The 22,123-nt window shown below is 36.8% G+C and overlaps 2 protein-coding genes across 3 annotated transcripts in view; one reads left to right on the forward strand and one right to left on the reverse strand.

The window, feature by feature from the left end:
• The window catches only part of bcam (basal cell adhesion molecule (Lutheran blood group)), a 278,932-nt gene that overhangs the window by 253,723 nt on the left and 3,086 nt on the right, over positions 1 to 22,123 (forward strand). The window lies entirely within an intron of this gene.
• On the reverse strand, positions 9,319 to 21,930 carry gtpbp10 (GTP-binding protein 10 (putative)). Of its 2 annotated transcripts, XM_052144504.1 has the most exons (11): positions 21,872 to 21,930; positions 20,752 to 20,815; positions 20,368 to 20,561; positions 19,621 to 19,712; positions 19,240 to 19,384; positions 17,460 to 17,533; positions 17,242 to 17,294; positions 16,701 to 16,808; positions 15,927 to 16,004; positions 15,652 to 15,775; positions 9,319 to 11,801 (listed from the first exon to the last, which is right to left on the reverse strand). In XM_052144504.1, exons 2-11 carry the CDS (start codon positions 20,782 to 20,784, stop codon positions 11,566 to 11,568), a joined length of 1,137 nt encoding a protein of 378 aa, XP_052000464.1. In that variant the 5' UTR covers positions 20,785 to 20,815; positions 21,872 to 21,930; the 3' UTR covers positions 9,319 to 11,565. The 2 variants fall into 2 exon arrangements, with proteins under 2 accessions (XP_052000464.1, XP_052000463.1); XM_052144503.1 differs by lacking the exon at positions 21,872 to 21,930 and having other exon boundaries at positions 20,752 to 20,928.

Raw genomic sequence — 22,123 nt, forward strand, 5'->3', positions numbered from 1 at the left:
GTTTTGCTTGTAAATTAATCTAGATAAATCACTATATTCAGTCTGACTACACTAGAATTAAATTTCAAAGTTCTGTATCTATCTACATCCCTCTGGTATGTGATACTGCTAAATGTGTATTTTTAATTAAAGGAATATTTCAGGTTCAATACAAGTAAAGCTCAATCAACAGCATTTGTGGTATAATGTTGATAGCCCCTCCATTTCTTTAAGAAAAAATCAAAAATATGGGTTACAGTGAGACACTTACAGTGGAAGTGAATGTGGACAATTTGTAAACATTAAAATACTCACTGATTCAGAGGTAGAGCCACAAGACATAAACAATATGATGATGTAATGTCAACAAACCCTAAAATGACTGTAAAAATGACGATTTAAACTATTTTAAAGCTAGAATTATATACGAGTTCAACAGAATTAATGTATGTGCTTTTATAAAATTATAAAGGAGGGACGAGTCGAAATAATTTTTACGTGTAATCAACATTATGCCACAAATGCTGTTTACTGAGCTTCACTTGTATGTGTGTGTGTGTATATATATATATATATATATATATATATATATATATATATATATATATATACATATATATATACATATATATATATATATATATATATATACATATATATATATATATATATATATATATACATATATATTGATTTATCTGTTGCCTAGTTTCCATCCACTTTTCACACTATTTTGTTATCGACAAAGTGAAAATGCGTAAAAACAAATTCAGAGATTTGCCGTCTTCTGCCTGTTTCCATTCAAATAGACTTTTAGCAATAAAATGGTGTGCGTGATGATGTCATGCCTAGAAAAACACTTTGTCACATATGTTGTGGTTTATCGCAAAAGAAATCTGCCCTTAAGCCGTTTCCATACAGAAATGTGTGTTTCTCACTAATTCACCTCCCAGATTTCCTTAATTTTTTCCTCTGAATTTTGGTAAATTGGGGAGAGTATTGAGACAATTAATTGAAATTAACCAGCTTACTGTCATTTTATTTTCACAAATAATTGCAATCAGAAGATGAGGAATTGCAATCAAAATGAAGCTGTTGCCCTTCTGATAAGAATGTAATAGTGGTCCTGATGTTGCGCCTGTCACAGTTTGTTACCAGTTCCAACCTGCACCACAAGAAGTGGGGGAAACTTTCGGTATTAGTATAAGGACCATTAATCAATGTGTATATGCTGTGTGCAGAGCTATAAAAGACAAACTGATGTAGTGTAATATCAGGGTTTAATGTCATAATGCAATTTACATTATCATGTTTAACACATAAAACGATTGGGATAAATTCTGTCATGTGACACTACATTTTTGCGTTAAAGTCAATTTTCTCGACAAAAAGTGTTTCCAAACCAGTTTTTCGTGACATTTGAAGTATCGACATAGAGTTTATGCACTAGAGTTAAATGGAAAAATATTATGTCGACACTTGTGAAATTTTTGCGATAATTTGCATTTCCATAAGTTTTATTTTGATGCGGCAAAATATTCTTGGATGGAAACGTAGTTATTGATAAAGGAATCAACATGTTAATATAAGTCATAAATCTGATGCTTTCATTATATTTCTATGTTAAACTATTTAATGATGTACTGTATGAGCTCTGTAGAGTTTAAATATTTGCAATATTTGTCTTTTTTTAAACAATGTGGTGGTAATTTTTGACACGCCCTCTTTGGTAGTCGTCTACGTTTGTCTTTAAATGGGCATGGTATTGTAGTCAGAGTACATGTGCAGCTATACAGTTTTTGACCACATTCTTTGTATTATAGTTTTTTTTTTTTTTGCATTATTGCATCATTTACTATCTACATGCATGAGTTTTTGTTGCCCTTACAAATAAGTAAAGAAACGTTAAAGCATTTGTTTTGTTGGACTGAAAATAAAAGCAAATCAACCACACTGCATTTAAACTTTTCAAGACTGAATTAGTTGCAAATTGCAAGTTTTGCAAATCAGTTTGTCCTGCAAGATTTTGGTGCCATGTAGTGGGCCTGCCACTTGACTGCAGAAATGCTTTGTTTTAGATGTGTTCCTCAATTTAAACTTGAAACAAAATCCAAAAACACAAGACATTCTGATTGACACCATTATCAAATGCTGTTAAACGTAATTTCTGACACCATGAAAACAAACTTTCAAAATAACTGCAGTTTAAGTGCTCTAAGTTTTGACTGGGTTAAACCACAGATCACAACAGTGTTACTGCCGCTGTATGTATATGTATATGTATACCTACCAAAAGTCCCCAGCTTTGAGGACAATTTACTCCAAAGTCCAGTCACGCTTATATACCAGGCCCTTCACTACTGCCTCAAAGTACCACCTCACTCCTTTCTGGGACATATTGTTAACCTCCGATTCACCATAAAGAAGTGTCTTTTTTTTATTAGTTTATTAAATGCATTATTGATTACTATTATGATTGTTACATCTTAGCAGCACTGATTATTAATAAACCACACAACAATTCTTTAACTACAGTGAGGAAAATAAGTATTTGAACACCCTGCTATTTTGCAAGTTCTCCCACTTGGAAATCATGGAGGGGTCTGAAATTGTCATCGTAGGTGCATGTCCACTGTGAGAGACATAATCTAAAAAAAAAATCCAGAAATCACAATGTATGATTGTTTAACTATTTATTTGTATGATACAGCTGCAAATAAGTATTTGAACACCTGTCTATCAGCTAGAATTCTGACCCTCAAAGACCTGTTAGTCTGCCTTTAAAATGTCCACCTCCACTCCATTTATTATCCTAAATTAGATGCACCTGTTTGAGGTTGTTAGCTGCATAAAGACACCTGTCCACCCCATACAATCAGTAAGAATCCAACTACTAACATGGCCAAGACCAAAGAGCTGTCCAAAGACACTAGAGACAAAATTGTACACCTCCACAAGGCTGGAAATGGCTACGGGAAATTGCTAAGCAGCTTGGTGAAAAAAGGTCCACTGTTGGAGCAATCATTAGAAAATGGAAGAAGCTAAACATGACTGTCAATCTCCCTCGGACTGGGGCTCCATGCAAGATCTCACCTCGTGGGGTCTCAATGATCCTAAGAAAGGTGAGAAATCAGCCCAGAACTACACGGGAGGAGCTGGTCAATGACCTGAAAAGAGCTGGGACCACCGTTTCCAAGGTTACTGTTGGTAATACACTAAGACGTCATGGTTTGAAATCATGCATGGCACGGAAGGTTCCCCTGCTTAAACCAGCACATGTCAAGGCCCGTCTTAAGTTAGCCAATGACCATTTGGATGATCCAGAGGAGTCATGGGAGAAAGTCATGTGGTCAGATGAGACCAAAATAGAACTTTTTGGTCATAATTCCACTAACCGTGTTTGGAGGAAGAAGAATGATGAGTACCATCCCAAGAACACCATCCCTACTGTGAAGCATGGGGGTGGTAGCATCATGCTTTGGGGGTGTTTTTCTGCACATGGGACAGGGCTGACTGCACTGTATTAAGGAGAGGATGACCGGGGCCATGTATTGCGAGATTTTGGGGAACAACCTCCTTCCCTCAGTTAGAGCATTGAAGATGGGTCGAGGCTGGGTCTTCCAACATGACAATGACCCGAAGCACACAGCCAGGATAACCAAGGAGTGGCTCTATAAGAAGCATATCAAGGTTCTGGCATGGCCTAGCCAGTCTCCAGACCTAAACCCAATAGAGAATCTTTGGAGGGAGCTCAAACTCCGTGTTTCTCAGCGACAGCCCAGAAACCTGACTGATCTAGAGAAGATCTGTGTGGAGGAGTGGGCCAAAATCCCTCCTGCAGTGTGTGCAAACCTGGTGAAAAACTACAGGAAACGTTTGACCTCTGTAATTGCAAACAAAGGCTACTGTACCAAATATTAACATTGATTTTCTCAGGTGTTCAAATACTTATTTGCAGCTGTATCATACAAATAAATAGTTAAAAAATCATACATTGTGATTTCTGGATTTCTTTTTTTAGATTATGTCTCTCACAGTGGACATGCACCTACGATGACAATTTCAGACCCCTCCATGATTTCTAAGTGGGAGAACTTGCAAAATAGCAGGGTGTTCAAATACTTATTTTCCTCACTGTATATAATAGTTTTAAAAATATATATATTTTCACTTACATGTTAAACATTCTGTGCTCAAACAAATAGACAGTACAAAGAGCATTTTAATACATGCAGACTTGTCTGATCAGTTCTTAGTCCTCCTAATGCATGGTTTCAATACATTTTATAGATTGGTGTTTTTGAGGTAGGAATTTTGAGGAAAAATCTAAAACATCTATTGCTAAACATAAACTCAGCAAAAAAAGAAATGTCCCTTTTAGGACACAGTATTTTAAAGATAATTTTGTAAAAATCCAAATAACTTTACAGATCTTTATTGTAAAGGGTTTAAACAATGTTTTCCATGCTTGTTCAATTAATCATAATTAATGAACATGCACCTGTGGAACGGCCGTTAAGACACGTTCGATAAGATGTCCCTCATCTACGTGAATGTGCCTTAGGCATGCTGCATGGAGGCATGAGGACTGCAGATGTGGCCAGAGCAATATATTGTGACGTATGTACTGTGAGACGCCTAAGACAGCACTACAGGGAGACAGGAAGAACAGCTGATCATCCTCACAGTGGCAGACCACATGTAACAACACCTGCACAGGATCAGTACATCTGAATATCACACCTGTGGGACAGGTACAGGATGGCAACAACTGCCTGAGTTACACCAAGAACGCACAATCCCTCCATCAGTGCTCAGACTGTCCGCAATAGGCTAAGAGAGGCTGGACTGAGGACTTGTAGGCCTGTTGTAAGGCAGGTTCTTACCAGACATCGCTTGGGGGGAGAGTTCGGGAAAACTTGTCGAATCATGCTGCTAGTGGCACAGAAATTGTACACTTTACATTGGAACACTATGTTATCATTATTCCGTTTCATTTTGGTGTTAAAGGAATATTTTGTGGTATAATATTGATTACCAAAAAAAAAAAAGCAAAAATCAAGGTCTGTGAGGCACTTACAATGGAAGCCAATTATTGGAGGGTTTAAAGGAAATGTGAAGCTTATAATTTTATAAAAGCAGTTCAATTAATTCCTCTGTTAAAACCTTTGTATTATTTGAGCTGTAGTTATTTAAATCATTGTTTTGTTTTTTGTTTTTCCAGAAAAGGTTAGTAAGGAATTTGATCCACCCCAAAAATGAAAATTCTCTCAATATTTACTCACTCTCATGCCATCCTAGATGAGTATGTCTTTCTTCTGTTAAACACAAACCAAGATATTTTAAAGAATATTTCAGCTATGTAGGTTCTTCACAATGCAAGTGAATGGGTACCAAAATTGTTAAGCTCCAAAAGGACACAAAGGCAGCATAAAAGTAATTCATATTGCTTAAGTTGTTAAATCCATCTCTTCAGAAGTGATATGATAGGTGTGGGTGAGAAACAGTTCAACATTCATGTCCTTTTTCACTATAGATCTCCACTTTCACATTATTTTATTTTTGACGATTCTTTTATGATTCACATTCTTTGTGCATATCATTGCCTACTGGGCAGGGGGAGAATTTATAGTAAAAAAGGACTTAAATATAGATCTGTTTCTCACCTACACACATCATATCACTTCTGAAAACATGGATTAAATCACTGAAGTCTTATGGATTCATTTTATGTTTCCTTTATGTGATTTTGGAGCATCAGAATTTTAGTACCCATTCACTTGCATTGTGAGGACCAACAGAGCTGAGATATTCTTCTAAAAATCTATCCCTTTAAATACACTTAAAATATGCATATTGTTTACATCTTGTGGCAAGTATTTTAACATTTATGGATTGGCCCCATTCACTTTGTAAGTGCCTCACTGTAACCCAGATTTTAGATTTTTTTTTTAAGGAGGGACAAGTTGGAAATAATTTTTGTGGTAATCAGCATTATGCCACAAATGCTGTTGATTGAGCTTAATTTGTTTTGAATTCGAAATATTCCTTTAAAACATTGGTGTACATGTAAAGCAGGAGAGAAGAATATAACAGCATCAACATCATGTGAAATAAAAAATATTTACCATATTGAACAATCCCTTGCATTTTACACCTCCAAATCGAACCTGCTCCAGAGTACAGGCCTCGTGTAATGCTAACTTAGGGTTGCTCAGATGTTTTGCTTCATGGAGAAGTGCTCCAGACACCATCTCTTGGTCAGGCAGTCTGTACTTGGCTCTGAGGTCAGGGTTGGGGAGTAACGGAATACATGTAACGGGATTATGTATTTAAATACAAAATATAAGTAACTGTACACTACAGTTACAATTTAAATAATTGGTAATTAGAATACATTTACATTCAAAAAGTATTTTAATTACTGAAGAGATTACTTTACATTTTATTGTCATTTGTTTCATTTCATATTTAGTCCATTCAGATCCAAAGTGCATTTGAACATTGTGTTACATTCATACGTGCAGACGGAGAAGTTTGAAGTAAGTTTGGAGCACAAGAAATAGAAATAAACCTTGTGTAAATTGACAGCATTATGCTAAGCTAACATAGCCATTTCACATGCACGTTACCAAGCACGATCAAATTGTTTTATCAAGAAAATTCATTAGATCATAAAATCTTATTCTTGATAATAATTTTTTCATTGTTTTCATGTAAAAATATCTAAAAAAAAATGCTTAAAAGGAGATACATTTGATGTATCTTGTTTTAGAAACAACACTGCATAAGATATTTATGTTTTTCAGAGAATGTATTTTTAACATGTGTATTTTGTCTTACTGTACTGTCAGAGTTTTTATAGTCAAAACAAGTGAAAAAAATCTAGCAGTGCTGAAGAAGTAATCCAAAGTATTTAGACTACATTACTGACCTTAAGAAATCTAACGGAATACGTAACAAATTACATTTTACAGCATGTAATCTGTAGTGGAATATGTTTCAAAAGTAACCCTCCCAACACTGTCTGAGGTAACATTCAAGATTCAGAGTTACTAAGAATTTGCAATTGCATTCAGAACAACACGAGAGAGACAACTGGCAGTTTCCTTTTTGTTGTGTTTGTTTGTGAAGTTCTAAGATCAACACCCAGACAGTGAGAAAGAAAATGAAAGGCATATCAGTAGCTTAAATTTTCAAAATAATAAACAGGGTGTCCATATGAATGTCAGATGAGTTTATTTGGACAGAAAATGCATTAAGAACCTGTAGGAATGCCACACAAGCTAGAACCACCACTGATGAGGACATTGGGGCCAAAGTAGTGGGGTCTGAGAGATCTTCCATCACAGGATTAAAATATTCATCAAGTCTTCATCAGTCAGGGGCACTTGGATGTGAATATTAAAAGATAAGATCAACAGTTAGTTTTGAAGCTGAATGACAGCAGTCCAGTTTTTATGTTTAACTGTTTTTACATTCAGAATGTGTATAGGACATAGGAGGCCATTTGATGGATATAAAATACTGAATGGCGGCAGGGCTGGACTGGTAATCTGGCATACCGGGCATTTTCCCGATGGGCCAAAGTACTTTGGGGTGGATCAGGGGCGGACTGGCCATTGGGAGAACCGAGAGGGCCGGTCGTGAAATGTGCCAAATGGCCACGATAAGTTAAAATGAGCAGCCGCGTTATGCAGAGCGGACCACAAAATGGCTCCGCGATATGCAGAAAAGGACAGTGAACACAAACATTATATTAACTTCTATTCTTTGCATTATTCAAGGGCTAAAAACACTGCAAGTGTTTTGATAATTTTCTGCAAATAAATATGGTCTAAATGACAATATTTTTATTTAGAATTTGGTAAAAAATAAATAAATTTGTCAGTATTCTAAAACAATTTTTTTTATTTAACTCAAACACATACCTATAAATAGTAAATAGAGAAATTTATAATTTTGCAGTGGTCTCTTAATTTTTTCCAGAGCTGCATTTCGTTGGACTGCCTTTAGCTTTGATTACGGCATGCATTTGTTGTGGCATTGTTTCTACAACCTTATGCAATGTCACAACATTTATTTCCATCCAGAGTTGCATTCATTTTTGGCCGAGATCTTGTATTGATGATAGGAGAGTCAAACCACTCCGTAAAGTCCTCTCCAGCACATCCCAAAAACATTAAATGGGATTGAGGTCAGGACTCTGTGGTGGCAAATTCATGTGTGAAAATGATTCCTCATGCTCCCTGAACCACTTTCATTGTTGTCCTGGAATATGCCCATACCGTCAGGGAAGAAAAAATCCATTGATGGAATTAACTGGTTATTCAGTACATTCAGGTAGTCAGCTGACTTCATTTTATTGGTGCATAACATTGCTGAGCCTAGACCTGACCAACTGAAGCTACCCCAGATCAAAGGGGCTTGTACAGTGGGCACTATGCATAATGGGTGAATCGCTTGATGCACTTCACTTCTTACCCTGACACGCCTATCGCTTTGGAATAGGGTAAATCTAGACTCATCAGACCACATGACCTTTTTCCATTGCTCCACAGTCCAATCTTTATGATCCCTAGTAGTTTTTTCCGATTAGCCTCACTAACAAGTGGCTTTCTTGTGGCCACACAGCCGTTTAGTCCCAATCCTGTACATTCTCTTTGCATTCTGCATGTTGAAATGCTCTTAATTTCACTATAAAATAGAGCAGCGAGTTCTATAGTGAATAAGACTATAAAACACTTTGAGTGTTTTAGTGATATCTTATCATAATCATTTTTTCCAATCACATTTATTCCACAAAGTTGTTGGTTCACCTCTATCCTTCCAGGTTTTAATAATGCGTTGGACAATCACATTTGTTGTTGTTGTTTTCTTTGCTTGATGCAGGCCAATAATTTGCTCTTTCTGAATCACAGCAACAACTTTTCCACAACCACAGGATACATCTTCCGACATGGTTGTTTAAGAAATGAGAAGCTACACAATGCATCAGTTAGGGTTAAAAGATTTGTTGCCATCTGAAATATATTAATCACTGCAATAATGATCCAATCATAGGCTCTTAAATATCAGCTTCTTTAAATCCAAACAAATGCTTGTATAAACAAAATGGACTGATTTGTTAAGTAAAAACTGGATACAGACTCTCCTTTTCTTTGTTGAGCTGATGCCATTTTTAGTAGCTGTCGGATTCATGCCCACACATTGCATATTTAACATGTCTGCAAATGTTCAGTAGTGTTTCTGATGAATATGTATAGGTTTCAGGGTTTCAATTATATACAGTGTATATAATTAATATATACAGGTAAAACATTTTGTAATATAACCACTTTATTTTCATTGTTACAATTACATCCCAGGATACCTTTGAAATATGACGGGGACATGCAGATCTTGTAACACATGATCTCTCATCCTCAGTAAAACGTGTTTTAATACAAGAATGTAACTTTTAACTATGCGCAAATTGCTTTCACCCTAAAGAATACAATTGTGCAAATATTTTACGATTTGTTGAAAGTTGATTTCTATTGCAAAGTAGAGGGACACTATCTGCCACTTCAAATGAAGAACGACTCAACTCCTAACTTGGTGTGTCTCAAACTGGTAACACATACTCATATGTGTCTGCTACAAATGTTATTTAAAGAGATAGTTCACCTAAAAAGGAAAATTCTCTCATAAATTAATAACCCTCGTGCCATCCCAGATATGTTTTTTTACTTTCTTCTGCAGAACACAGATTTCATATCTCAGAATATCTTAGGTCCATACAATGCAAGTGAATGGTGACCAACATTTTGAAGCTCCAAAAAGCACAAAGGCAACATAAAAGTAATCTATAAGACTCAAGTTGTTTAACCCATGTCTTCTGAAAAGATCTTATCGATTTTGGGTGAGAACAGACCAAAATGTAACTGTTTTCACTGTTCATCTTGTCATTGCGGTCACTGTGCACAATCATGATATCAAACCCAATTGTGTCTGATCACCTCCCAGAGCTTGACGCATGCTCAGGGCACTTGATGGAGCAAGGAAGTGTTATCAAGCTTCTGGCCAAGGAGACTGCTAATGTCAAGATTTATAGCAAAAAAGCAGTTACATTTTGGTCTGTTCGCACCCATAACCAATTGGATTGTTTCAGAAGTCATGGATTAATCCACTGGAGTCTTATGGATTATGTTATACTGCCTTTAAATTCTTTTTGGAACTTCAACGTTTTGGGTTAACTTCTCTTCCTCTGAGGTGATGCACCCTTATTATTTATACCATTGACAGTGCACTTCTTACCGAGTATGTATTGTACGTTTTGGACCAACAGTGTTCCAAGAGTGTTGGTATGTACCTGTAACTTATAGCTCCTTGAATATAACAGCGCTGGGATGCTTCTTTTCATTTTTTTTTATCTCTCTGTGTGGAATCTTCCACTTTCAAAATAATGGTGGGGATTTTTATTAATTGTTCTTTTTTTTTTTCACTGATCTGTTCAGTAACAATTTCTTCAGATGACATATTTACACCAGTAGGTGGCAACAAATTAGTGTCTTTTATATTATGAGTGTTTCTTTTAAGGGGTTGGGTGCTTCAGAGATTGTGTTTATCGCTGCCTACTTCATAGGGGCTTTCAGAATGACAAGTACCAAAATAAAGCCTTCGAATGAGACCTACTTTCTCAGGAATCTGAATAATGCAGGAGGGTCTATTCTTCATTGGCACACATAACCAACAATTCTTTGTGTCACTATAAACAAACGTTTTCATCAACAAATATCATCCCATATGTCCTGTGAAAGCCATATTGTTTAAACAGAGTTAATTCAAGTTAATTCTGGATGCTTGGTATAACTTGAATCCGTGACATTAGTTTGACACACAGGAGCGTTTTTGGGAAATCTTGATTTTTTTTTTTTTTCTTATTTACTTGTTTGCTGAACAGTTGTATCATGCTCGCAACTGTGCTGTTGTGCCTTTTATCATGCCTATGGCTGAATCACAGCAGTTCTAACATACAGTACATTCAGCTCTCTTGTGCAATATTGCTTAAATAACATACTGTAATGTATAAAAACTAAAAAGCTATAACCTATCATTATACCAGGCGGTCAGATAAGAACTCATAAAACAATATTGAAATAATTTAGTTTGCTACTAAAGCATTAAAAGACTCTAAAAAATGAAAATGTTTTAGTCACTGTACATTTCGAATATTAAAATGAAAGCTCAGAACAATAACACTACAAAAAAAAAAAAAGGAAAAACACTTCCTTTGGAGCCTCAACACTATGTTCTTACTTTTGAAAAGCACTAGGGTGCTGATGAGGTCTTTATTTGGAGGCACAAAATATTGTGGATCCCAAATTTGGTACCAAAGTCCAACAAATGCTAGTATAAACAATATGGACTGATTTGTTAAGTAAAAACTGGATATAGACTCTCCTTTTCTTTGTTGAGCTGATGCCATTTTTAGTAGCTGTGGGATTCATGCCCACACATTGCATATTTAACATGTCTGCAAATGTTCAGTAGTGTTTTTGATGAATATGTATAGGTTTCCATACAGAAGAACCTCTATGGATCTCATACTGGATGCCCCCAGCTAGGCATCACTGGAGTGGGAATCTCCCTTCTCAACTTAAGGAGCCTCTCGCTGCGCTGGCTTTCAGTTTCTATGGTATCCTGCTCCTCAAGTGATTGGCGAATAAGGGTTTTGAGCACGGGCAGTCCAAGGCCAGTTGTGGCAGAGACTGGGATGATGTTTGTGAAATGCATAAGGCCTCTTGGAGTCATGTCCTCAGGAAGGCAGCGGCTTGAATCTATAAAAGTGAAGGATGACTCTAATAAGCTATAAATCAAGGAAATCTGCACGTACACAGTCATCAAGAACTCTTTAAAGGTCAAAGCAATTTTACATTCAATTTAAGTTTTAGCAAGAGCTGCTTGAGGCAAATATGCGAGACCACCATAATAGTTACCACATACAGTTGAAGTCAGAAATTTACATACACTTATGTTGAAGTCATTAAAACTCATTTTTTTAACCATTCCATAGATTTAATATTAGCAAAGTAAAATTCTGGCAAGTCGTTTAGGATATCTACTTTATGCATGACAAGTTATTTTTCCAACAATTGTTTACAGACAGATTGTTTAACTTTTAATTGACTATATCACAATTCCAGTGGGTCAGAAGTTTACATACACTAAGTTAATTGTGCCTTTAAGCAGCTTGGAAAATTCCAGAAAATGATGTCAAGCCTGTAGACAATTGGCTTTTGATAGGAGGTGTACTGAACTGGAGGTGTACCTGTGGATGTATTTTAAGGCCTACCTTCAAACTCAGTGCCTCTTTGCTTGACATCATGGGAAAAAAAAAAACAAATTAGCCAAGACCTCAGAAAAAAACATTGTGGACTCCCACAAGTCTTGTTCATCCTTGGGAGCAATTTCCAAATGCCTGAAGGTACCACGTTCATCTGTCAACAATTGTACGCAAGTATAAACACCATAGAACACGCAGCCATCATACCGCTCAGGAAGATGCAGCATTCTGTCTCCTAGAGATGAACGTAGTTTGGTGCGAAAAGTGCAAATCAATCCCAGAACAACAGAAAAGGACCTTGTGAAGATGCTGGAGAAAACAGGTAGACAAGTCTTTATAGCCACAGTAAAACGAGTCCTATATCGCCATAACCTGATAGGCTGTTCAGCAAGGAAGCCACTGCTCCAAAACCATCATAAAAAAGCCAGACTACAGTTGGCAAGTGCAGATGGGGACAAAGATCTTTTTGGAGAAATGTTCTCTGGCCTAATGAAACAAATCTGTTTGGCCATAATGACCATTGTTATATTTAGAGGAAAAAAAGTGAGACTTCCCAACCGTGAAGCATGGGGGTGTCAGCATCATGTTGCAGGGGTGCTTTGCTGCACGAGGGACTGGTGCGCTTCACAAAATAGATGGCATCATGAGGAAGGAAAATGATGTGGATATATTGAAGCAACATCAGCCAGGAAGTTAAAGATTGGTCGCAAATGGGTCTTCTAAATGGACAATGACCCCAAGCATACCTTCAAAGTTGTGGCCAAAATTCCTAATGGTATTTGAGTGGCCATGACAAAGCACTGACCACAATCCAATTTGTGGGCGAACTGAAAAAGCATGTGCGAGCAAGGAGGCCTACAAACCTGACACATTTACACCAGTTCTGTCTGGTGGAATGGGCCAAATTTCCAGCAATTTATTGTGAGAAGCTTGTAGAAGGCTACCCAAAATATTTGACCCATGTTAAACAATTTAAAGGCAATGCTACCAAATACTAACAAAGTGTATGTAAACTTCTGACCCAATGGGAATGTGATAAAAGTAATAAAAGCAGAAATAAAAAATTTTCTCTACTATTATGACATTTCACATTCTTAAAATATAGTAGTGATCCTAACTGACCCAAGACAGGGAATGTTTTATACTACCATTAAGGCTGTGTCTCGTTTTGAAGGCTGAGTCCTCCGGAGGTCGCAATTGTTGGCTGCATACGTCATTGAGGATGTCTCGTTTCATAAAAGCGAGTAGGACACTTTGAATGCATCCTTCAAATGCAACCTTCTTTAATGGGAATTCCGGAGGATGCGTGAGGTGTATCCTTCGTGGGCACTCACAACCCATAATTATTTGCTTCAACGGAAATGTCTAAACAAAATAACGCCAATTTGCCTGTAGATATGATGTTCCAACGCAAGTAATGTTAATTCCCAAGTTGAAGTACCTCAGCAGATGGGTGCAGAGTAAATAATATGTATAATTATATTAATATATATATATATATATATACACACACACACACTCACCTAAAGGATTATTAGGAACACCTGTTCAATTTCTCATTAATGCAATTATCTAATCAAACAATCACATGGCAGTTGCTTCAATGCATTTAGGGGTGTGGTCCTGGTCAAGACAATCTCCTGAACTCCAAACTGAATGTCAGAATGGGAAAGAAAGGTGATTTAAGCAATTTTGAGCGTGGCATGGTTGTTGGTGCCAGACGGGCCGGTCTGAGTATTTCACAATCTGCTCAGTTACTGGGATATTCACGCACAACCATTTCTAGGGTTTACAAAGAATGGTGTGAAAAGGGAAAAACATCCAGTATGCGGCAGTCCTGTGGGCGAAAATGCCTTGTTGATGCTAGAGGTCAGAGGAGAATGGGCCGACTGATTCAACTGATAGAAGAGCAACTTTGCCTGAAAGCATTTGTGAAGCCACAACACGCACAACCTTGAGGCGGATGGGCTACAACAGCAGAAGACCCCACCAGGTACCACTCATCTCCACTACAAATAGGAAAAAGAGGCTACAATTTGCAAGAGCTCACCAAAATTGGACAGTTGAAGACTGGAAAAATGTTGCCTGGTCTGATGAGTCTCGATTTCTGTTGAGACATTCAGATGGTAGAGTCAGAATTTGGCGTAAACAGAATGAGAACATGGATCCATCATGCCTTGTTACCCACTGTGCAGGCTGGTGGTGGTGGTGTAATGGTGTGGGGGATGTTTTCTTGGCACACTTTAGGCCCCTTAGTGCCAATTGGGCATCGTTTAAATGCCACGGCCTACCTGAGCATTGTTTCTGACCATGTCCATCCCTTTATGGCCACCATGTACCCATCCTCTGATGGCTACTTCCAGCAGGATAATGCACCATGTCACAAAGCTCGAATCATTTCAAATTGGTTTCTTGAACATGACAATGAGTTCACTGTACTAAAATGGCCCCCACAGTCACCAGATCTCAACCCAATAGAGCATCTTTGGGATGTGGTGGAACGGGAGCTTCGTGCCCTGGATGTGCATCCCACAAATCTCCATCAACTGCAAGATGCTATCCTATCAATATGGGCCAACATTTCTAAAGAATGCTTTCAGCACCTTGTTGAATCAATGCCACGTAGAATTAAGGCAGTTCTGAAGGCGAAAGGGGGTCAAACACAGTATTAGTATGGTGTTCCTAATAATACTTTAGGTGAGTGTATATACAAAATAAAGTATTAGACTAAAACTACACCTGTGAAATCTATTTTATTTTCTCTTTACATCATTATAACTCTCCTAAAATGAACCTCATGCATTCCCTTCCTGGGGGACTTTGTTCCCTTCTCACTCAAAGCACTTGTTAAAGAGTGGCATGCTGTCATAGCAACCATGTTATGTTCTGTTACTGTTCGTCCTATGAATGCCATCTTGTTTAAACTACACTTGTTTAGAAGACGCTCTGTATACTGCAGTCTTCAAAGGACGCATCCTACCTAGCATACAGCCTTCGAAACAAGACACAGCTTAAATGTCAGGAACTGTAAAAAAAATAAAATTAAACTGAGTTTAATGTATATGGCTAAGGTGTATGTAAACTTCAACTGTATACAAATCAGTTATGTACATCATGATGCACATCATCAAAATTAGACTTCTTTTCATCCACAGTTAACAAACAATAATTCAACCACTCTATAAATTAGAGCATCTACTGTTGTGATATGTAATTTCTCAGAAACCCCTGCAATATAATCCAAAATAACAATAAAAAAAAAGGCTAAACCTCAAAAATGTACTTTCCCTTACTTGACCCATATAGTAGTATAAACAGCCACTGTTGGTTCATATAATGTCTACCTTCTTGATTCTCCAGCTGATTATGCAACTCTCTGAGCTTGCCTTGAGCCTCAGGGAGGTCCATCTTATTTATGACCAGGATGGCGGGCTTGGCTAACAGTTCCTCCTTATATAACTCCAGCTCCTGATTAAGAGGGAAAATCAAAAGCAATTTATGCAGCAAAATCGAGTATGCAAGATCATTGTATTCAGAAGAGCAGCAGTGTTTTTTATGAATCCACCATGTTCTTATAAATATAGATGGATAGATCCACAGCAGGTAAAAAGCAGGGTACCTTGGTTAAAAGCAGCACAGTTTCAAAAGCAGACCTAAATGGTGCGTTACTAGCTAGCTGAAACCCACAAATGTCGACCTGAAAAATAAGAAACCAAACACACAATGGGCCTCATTTATAAAACGCAAGCAGAACACAATTCTGTGTAAATCATTCAGAATTCAGTTCAAACATAAATTTAATTTAATTTAATTTGGTAAATTGTTGAATTTAATTCAACAATTTACCAAAGATAAGGCTCAGTGTAATATAATGGGACCATTACCACTTAAAGGTGAAGTATGTCATTTCTGCGCTACTAGTGGCACCAAACGGAATTACAAAAAGTATGTTTTCAAACAGCCTTTGCCAACACCCCTTAAGACAACTCACACTCTCTGATTCCTATGAACAAATAGGCCATACTAAATAAAAGGTGATGTGCATCATAATGAACAAGACCACTATAATATTAACACACTGGACAGACAGAGTGGCAGAGGAATCGGGTCGTCCGCTAACATCGCCGCATTGAATGGCAGCTGGGTGTGCAGGAAATCCAGCACACAAGGTAGGATGGTTCTTCTGGTATCTTACAAATAGATCTGGAGCTTGACAGTAATGAGCTAACATGTGTGGCAAATGCAATACCTTGAGTGTAGCTTACTTATGGCTTACTTATAGTTGTCAGTGAACAATAAACTGGAATAGTACAGCATATTTTGACATTAAAAAGTTACATACTTCACCTTTCACATTAATGTTCACCATACTACAGAATGACCACGTGCGTACCACAAACATGAGCTGCTTGGTTCTCTCCACATGTTTGAGAAACTTATGTCCCATGCCTTTGTTCTCATGAGCACCTTCAATCAGTCCTGGTAAGTCGGCCAGTGAAACCTCAGGGAAATAAAACAGACTTCTATTCTCACTCTTCATCACCGTTTGAAGAAAACATGTGGGGATGATGTTAAAATTATGCTTGCTGTATAAACCATAGTCTCAATTAACTCCAAGCAAGTTTGTCACGCAGCTTTATGGAAGATTGGGAATAATACTAACATCAGTTCATGCTCAGTTAACATGACTACTTGACACACTATAAAAAATAATTCTGTTAACCCAGAACAATATATTAAATTAAATAAGACACTAAGACAGACACAAACAGATTTACAGTGTTGACTTCTGAACATGCATAAAAATTAGTAAACTTTACTGACGTTTTCATAACTATGATAACTCCTGACATGACAACATCCTTCAGAGCTGACTGCATGCTACTAGTTAGTAAAGCACACAAGAACACATTTTGAAGAGGCTGTCATCCTACCTGCTTGTGATCATCATACATGATCCTTCCAATCTCAGGTCTTAATGTTGTAACTACAGGAAAAAAAGAAAAAAGTGTAACTTTTATAAAATAGTAAGTATTTTTGCAATACTGTTTAAAAAAAGCAAAATTTAATATGTCAAATCCAGCTTTCTTTAGCAGTCCTCCTCAACTAATTTGACAATGTTTGATCAATAACTTTGATGATCAGTACTCACAGGGGTAGCTGGCAACCCTCGGCTTAGCATGAGACAAGGCGGTCAGTAAGGAGGATTTACCGGCATTAGGAAACCTGTCAAAATAACAAATCTTTCAAAATAAACCGTGAAAATGTGAAATACACAGTAATCAAGCCTGCTAAGGACACATAACACATAATAAAAATTACAATAAGAACATGTACAATTTGAGTCACACATGCCTGGTAAATACGGCTGTCAATCCCTAACACTGACTATGTGAATAAAGCCAATAAGCAATAATTCATCTGTACTGCTTCCTAGCGGAGCAAAATTTAAAACGATATTCATCGAAGAGATCAGTTGGAAAGAGATTTATTAATTATCTGAAATAGGGCTGAGCAATATGACAATATATATCATGGCAGTGATATAAAGTGTCAATCGATATAAAGTGTCAATCGATAGAGATTTTGCTATATCGTGTGTATCGCAATATGTAAATATCCCTGTGCTAGCGTGGGCTTATCTATCATTGGGCAGGGCTTCACCTGAGACAGAGAAAATGTAAGGGTTTTTCCAGCATTTAATGTTTTTCTGCAGCCGGCCAAGCAAATTTAATGACCTTCATCTGGCTCTTCAAAATATCTGACATGCGAATGATTCACGTGACTGTGTCTCTGGAGGTCCGAAGTGTGCGTGTCTCCAGCAGGCTTTCTGATATTTGCGCTCCAGAGATAGCAGAGCTCAGAGCCGGATCACTCGTGCTACTCAATCATTTCTGACCCAGGAAAACCCCAAATGGAGAATGAATCTCCCCAGAATGCCATGACTCCCAAGCAGGTCAAGAAAATGAAGAGGTGCTTGTTATTAAAACAGGCACAACATTAGTGATGTCGGTTCACAAAAGCCAGAAGAGCAAAAAAATTTATCTGCAAACATGATGATAATCACTCGTAATACAAGTTGTCTGTTTTATCACCTCAAAATGAAGCATGCAAAATAAATTTGATATTTTTTCTTCAAGAACTGTTTATTTCCATTTGATTTTTCTGTTATTTTATTTTCTTTGTCACATTGCTTTGAGAAGATCTTAAGTTTCTAGAGATATATGATTTTGGTCATATCGCCCACCCCTAATCTGACAGAGAGTCCTAAAACGCTGACCTCTCATGGCAGATTTTCTGTACTACAAAACATTAAGGCTTTTTTGTTTGTTTGTTTGTGCTTTTACAAATGATTTTTGACAGCAATACATCACACCCTTCTAGCCCATGTCCCTCTTTTCATTCCCAATATAACCTGTTCTAAGTGTATCAGCTGGTACGGAGTGCTTATCCAATACTTGCTTTTTCTTCATCAGTTTAGAATACCAGTTTATAACCCTAAGCATACTTGAGTATGTGTGGTAGAAGACAACACAGAGATATACTTATTTAAACCACAGTCTTTTGTGATTTAATAATCACACTATGTCAAATCACAAATTCATTTGAAATGCAATTCATTGTGCAGCTCAAGTTGTAACCCAATGCAACATTTTCTGCAGCAACGACTTCAATTTCAGTCCGTTCCTTATACCAAACTTTCATAAGACTTGAAATAAAACACACAAGTCATATGGGCTATTTGTATGACATCTTTACAATGCTTGTTCTTTTTGAAGCTTGACAGTAAACAACTACGACTAACACACATTATCGAATTACGATCAGTCGCATCTGATCGATACCGGTTCTATAAAAAAAAAAAAAAAAGTTCAGTATCGGTGCAAATACCAATCAAGGTATCAAATAGCTGGATCTCTAGTGTCTCTCACCCAACAAGTCCAAGATCTGCAATGAGTTTAAGGTCCAGTCGAATCTGCCTGGTTTGACCTTTACTGGGCAAGAACCCAGAGTGAAGAGTGCCACCCTGACCACCTCTAGCCACCTGAAGTTTGTCTTCTTCACAGTTCAACTCTCCTAAAGAGAAAAGAATGAATAAAGTCTCCTTAAGATATACAAAAAGAGAATCATACACAAATCTCACCAGTGTACAATATGAGAATGAACAAACAGCACACAATGACATTGGTTTAAAAGTGCAATGGTGAGAGACCATGTAGGAAAAAAAAAAAACATTTCAAATAAAGATGTGAGAGAAGTGAAAAGAGAATAAAGTGATTGTGTGAAGTAAACAGGGGTGTAAATGGAATTACCAAGGAATCTCCCATCATCTGTTGTAACACAGATCCCAGTAGGTGCAAAGACCCGAGCATCCTCTCCTTTAGCCCCTTTCAGAGCATGGATGCTGACAAAAACATCACACAACACAAATTTTACTGACAACCCTTATCATACAAAAACACTGGCAAAGAATGTATGATAATAAATCAAGAAACATAACAAACCAAACCAATTGACAGAACAACGGGGTGAACTTTCCATTTAATTAAAGACTATTTGGCAGGTACATTAACGCAACAAAAACAATGTTTTTTTTTTGTTTTGTTTTTAATGCTATTAGATGGCAACTAATTAGGGAGGTTTCCTCTGGTAAGCTTCACAACATCAGAACAATGTACACCTCATTTTCCCAGACAGAGGAATGACACTTAAAACCCATCTGTCTCAAAGAGTTCTCACTCTTACAGAATCAAACCACAGAATCAGCTGCTGCAAACAAAAGACAGGTCTCTGTGACCTGTATCAGGCCACCTAAACACAAAAAAGGTCAAATAATTAAGAATATGATGATGGATACAGGATAAGCGGTTGACGATGGATGGATGGATGGATGGATGATGATGGATAAAAAAAAAATAGGAACGAGGGATATCCACATTATTGCCTTTAAAAGAGGAATAACAGACATTCGTATTCCACTCACGCATTTTTCTTAGTGGTAGAAAGAAAAATATCATAATTTTAGCTTATTGAGGTTTATCTAAACAAGGAGGACTCACCTGCTGTTAGAACCAACACATGCAGTGAATCGTTTATTAGGGTGGCTGTCCTTGATTTGCTTCAAGGTAACGCCTTTTTTGGCCACAACCCACACGTCACCTCCGTTACCCCCGTGCCCCCCTAAACGAGGCAATCCCATTCCCCCGCTCCCACCCTTCACGTACAGCCGTACATTATCCACAAAGTTGCCATACTGAAATAAATAGAGACAAACAGAGAGAGAGAATAGCATTACTTCATGTCAGGATAAATTCAGAAAAAAAACTTAAAAAAGTCACGAAGGCAGTATGTTAGCCTTAGGTATAAAAGTGCATGCTCAATGTGACATAACCAGACAAATGTCTTAACGAATGTTATTAAATAAACTCGCCAACGATACTAACCTTCCGGAAACAAACTCTGCTTGTCCAAACCATGCCGAAATAACTCCCCAACACCGAAACTGTTCTAAAGTAAAACAAAACCGGTTATTCTTTAGTTACAACGCAAATTATTTTGCATTGCTAAAGCGACAATCGAACCACGTGTGTGCTTCCGGAAACATGAGAAGGGTCTGGCTGCAGACTGTGGGCGATTGGAGCTCCACTCTCAAACAGGAAATACGTCACCTCCACTCCAGTTATCGTGTTGTAAAAATGTAAGATTATTTGTTTGTTTTTTTTACATAAAAACAATTAAAACTTAAATTGTGGAAATTATTCTTCATTATTTTACATTGGTTGATTTGTACATGTTATTTAGCTTTAAATAGAAAATTGTGAAATTATTTTTACTATAATATTATATTTAAAAGTCATAAACCGTAAAAGTGTAGTATACTGCTTTGATATTGTGTGTGAAGATTAGGTTAGGTCACGTATATATGCGCTCGGTTAAATATATATATATATATATATATATATATATATATATATATATATATATATATATATATATATATATATATATATATATGCGCTCGGTCGCAGTCATAGACAGTATAAGGCCGCAGTAGAGGTGACGTATATATATATATATGCGCTCGGTCGCAGTCTTTTTTTTTTTATTATTGAACAAAAAGCACAGGGGATACATGTATCAAGCACAGAAAAATAAAATAAAACATTACACTCAAAATAAGCAAGGCAATAGGCTAGATAAGGGATAGTCCACTAAAAAAATAAACACAATTCACAAGACATGCATAGAAACAACAAATATACAAAATGAATACAAGTAATTAGAAGTAAATAACATTGGGAATACATAAATTAAAAAAAAAAAATAATAAAATAAAAAATTATATATATATTTTTTTACTTTCCCTCCTTTCCCCTTTTTTTTCAGAAAAGCATGAGGGAATTTATACTGAAACCATAATTTCTTTGAGCAACAAAGAAGTTTTAGCAGCTTTCTTATTAGCTGATAAACAAAGAGAGTCGTAAAATAATTTCAAATCAACATAAAAAAGTCTAAAATTGGGCTTAGAATCAGTTACTTTACATTTATGAAGATGAAACTCACCACATAAAGTAAGCAGTTTTAATCTGTCATCCATCTCCTTTGATCCGGAGTCCCAAATCAAAAACAACACATTCACAACCTCAAGAGTAAAGAGTTTGTAATAAGCAGAAAAAATAAGCCAGGCTACTTTTTTCCAGAACTCCTTTGCATAATCACATTCAAAAAACAAATGCGGTATTGTTTCCAAATTAGAATTACAGAATGCGACTGTGAAGAGATGTCCAACTTAAATTTAGAAAGAAGAGAGTTACA

Source organism: Xyrauchen texanus, chromosome 15 (genome assembly GCF_025860055.1).
Source record: "Xyrauchen texanus isolate HMW12.3.18 chromosome 15, RBS_HiC_50CHRs, whole genome shotgun sequence".
NCBI classification, from domain to species: domain Eukaryota; kingdom Metazoa; phylum Chordata; class Actinopteri; order Cypriniformes; family Catostomidae; genus Xyrauchen; species Xyrauchen texanus.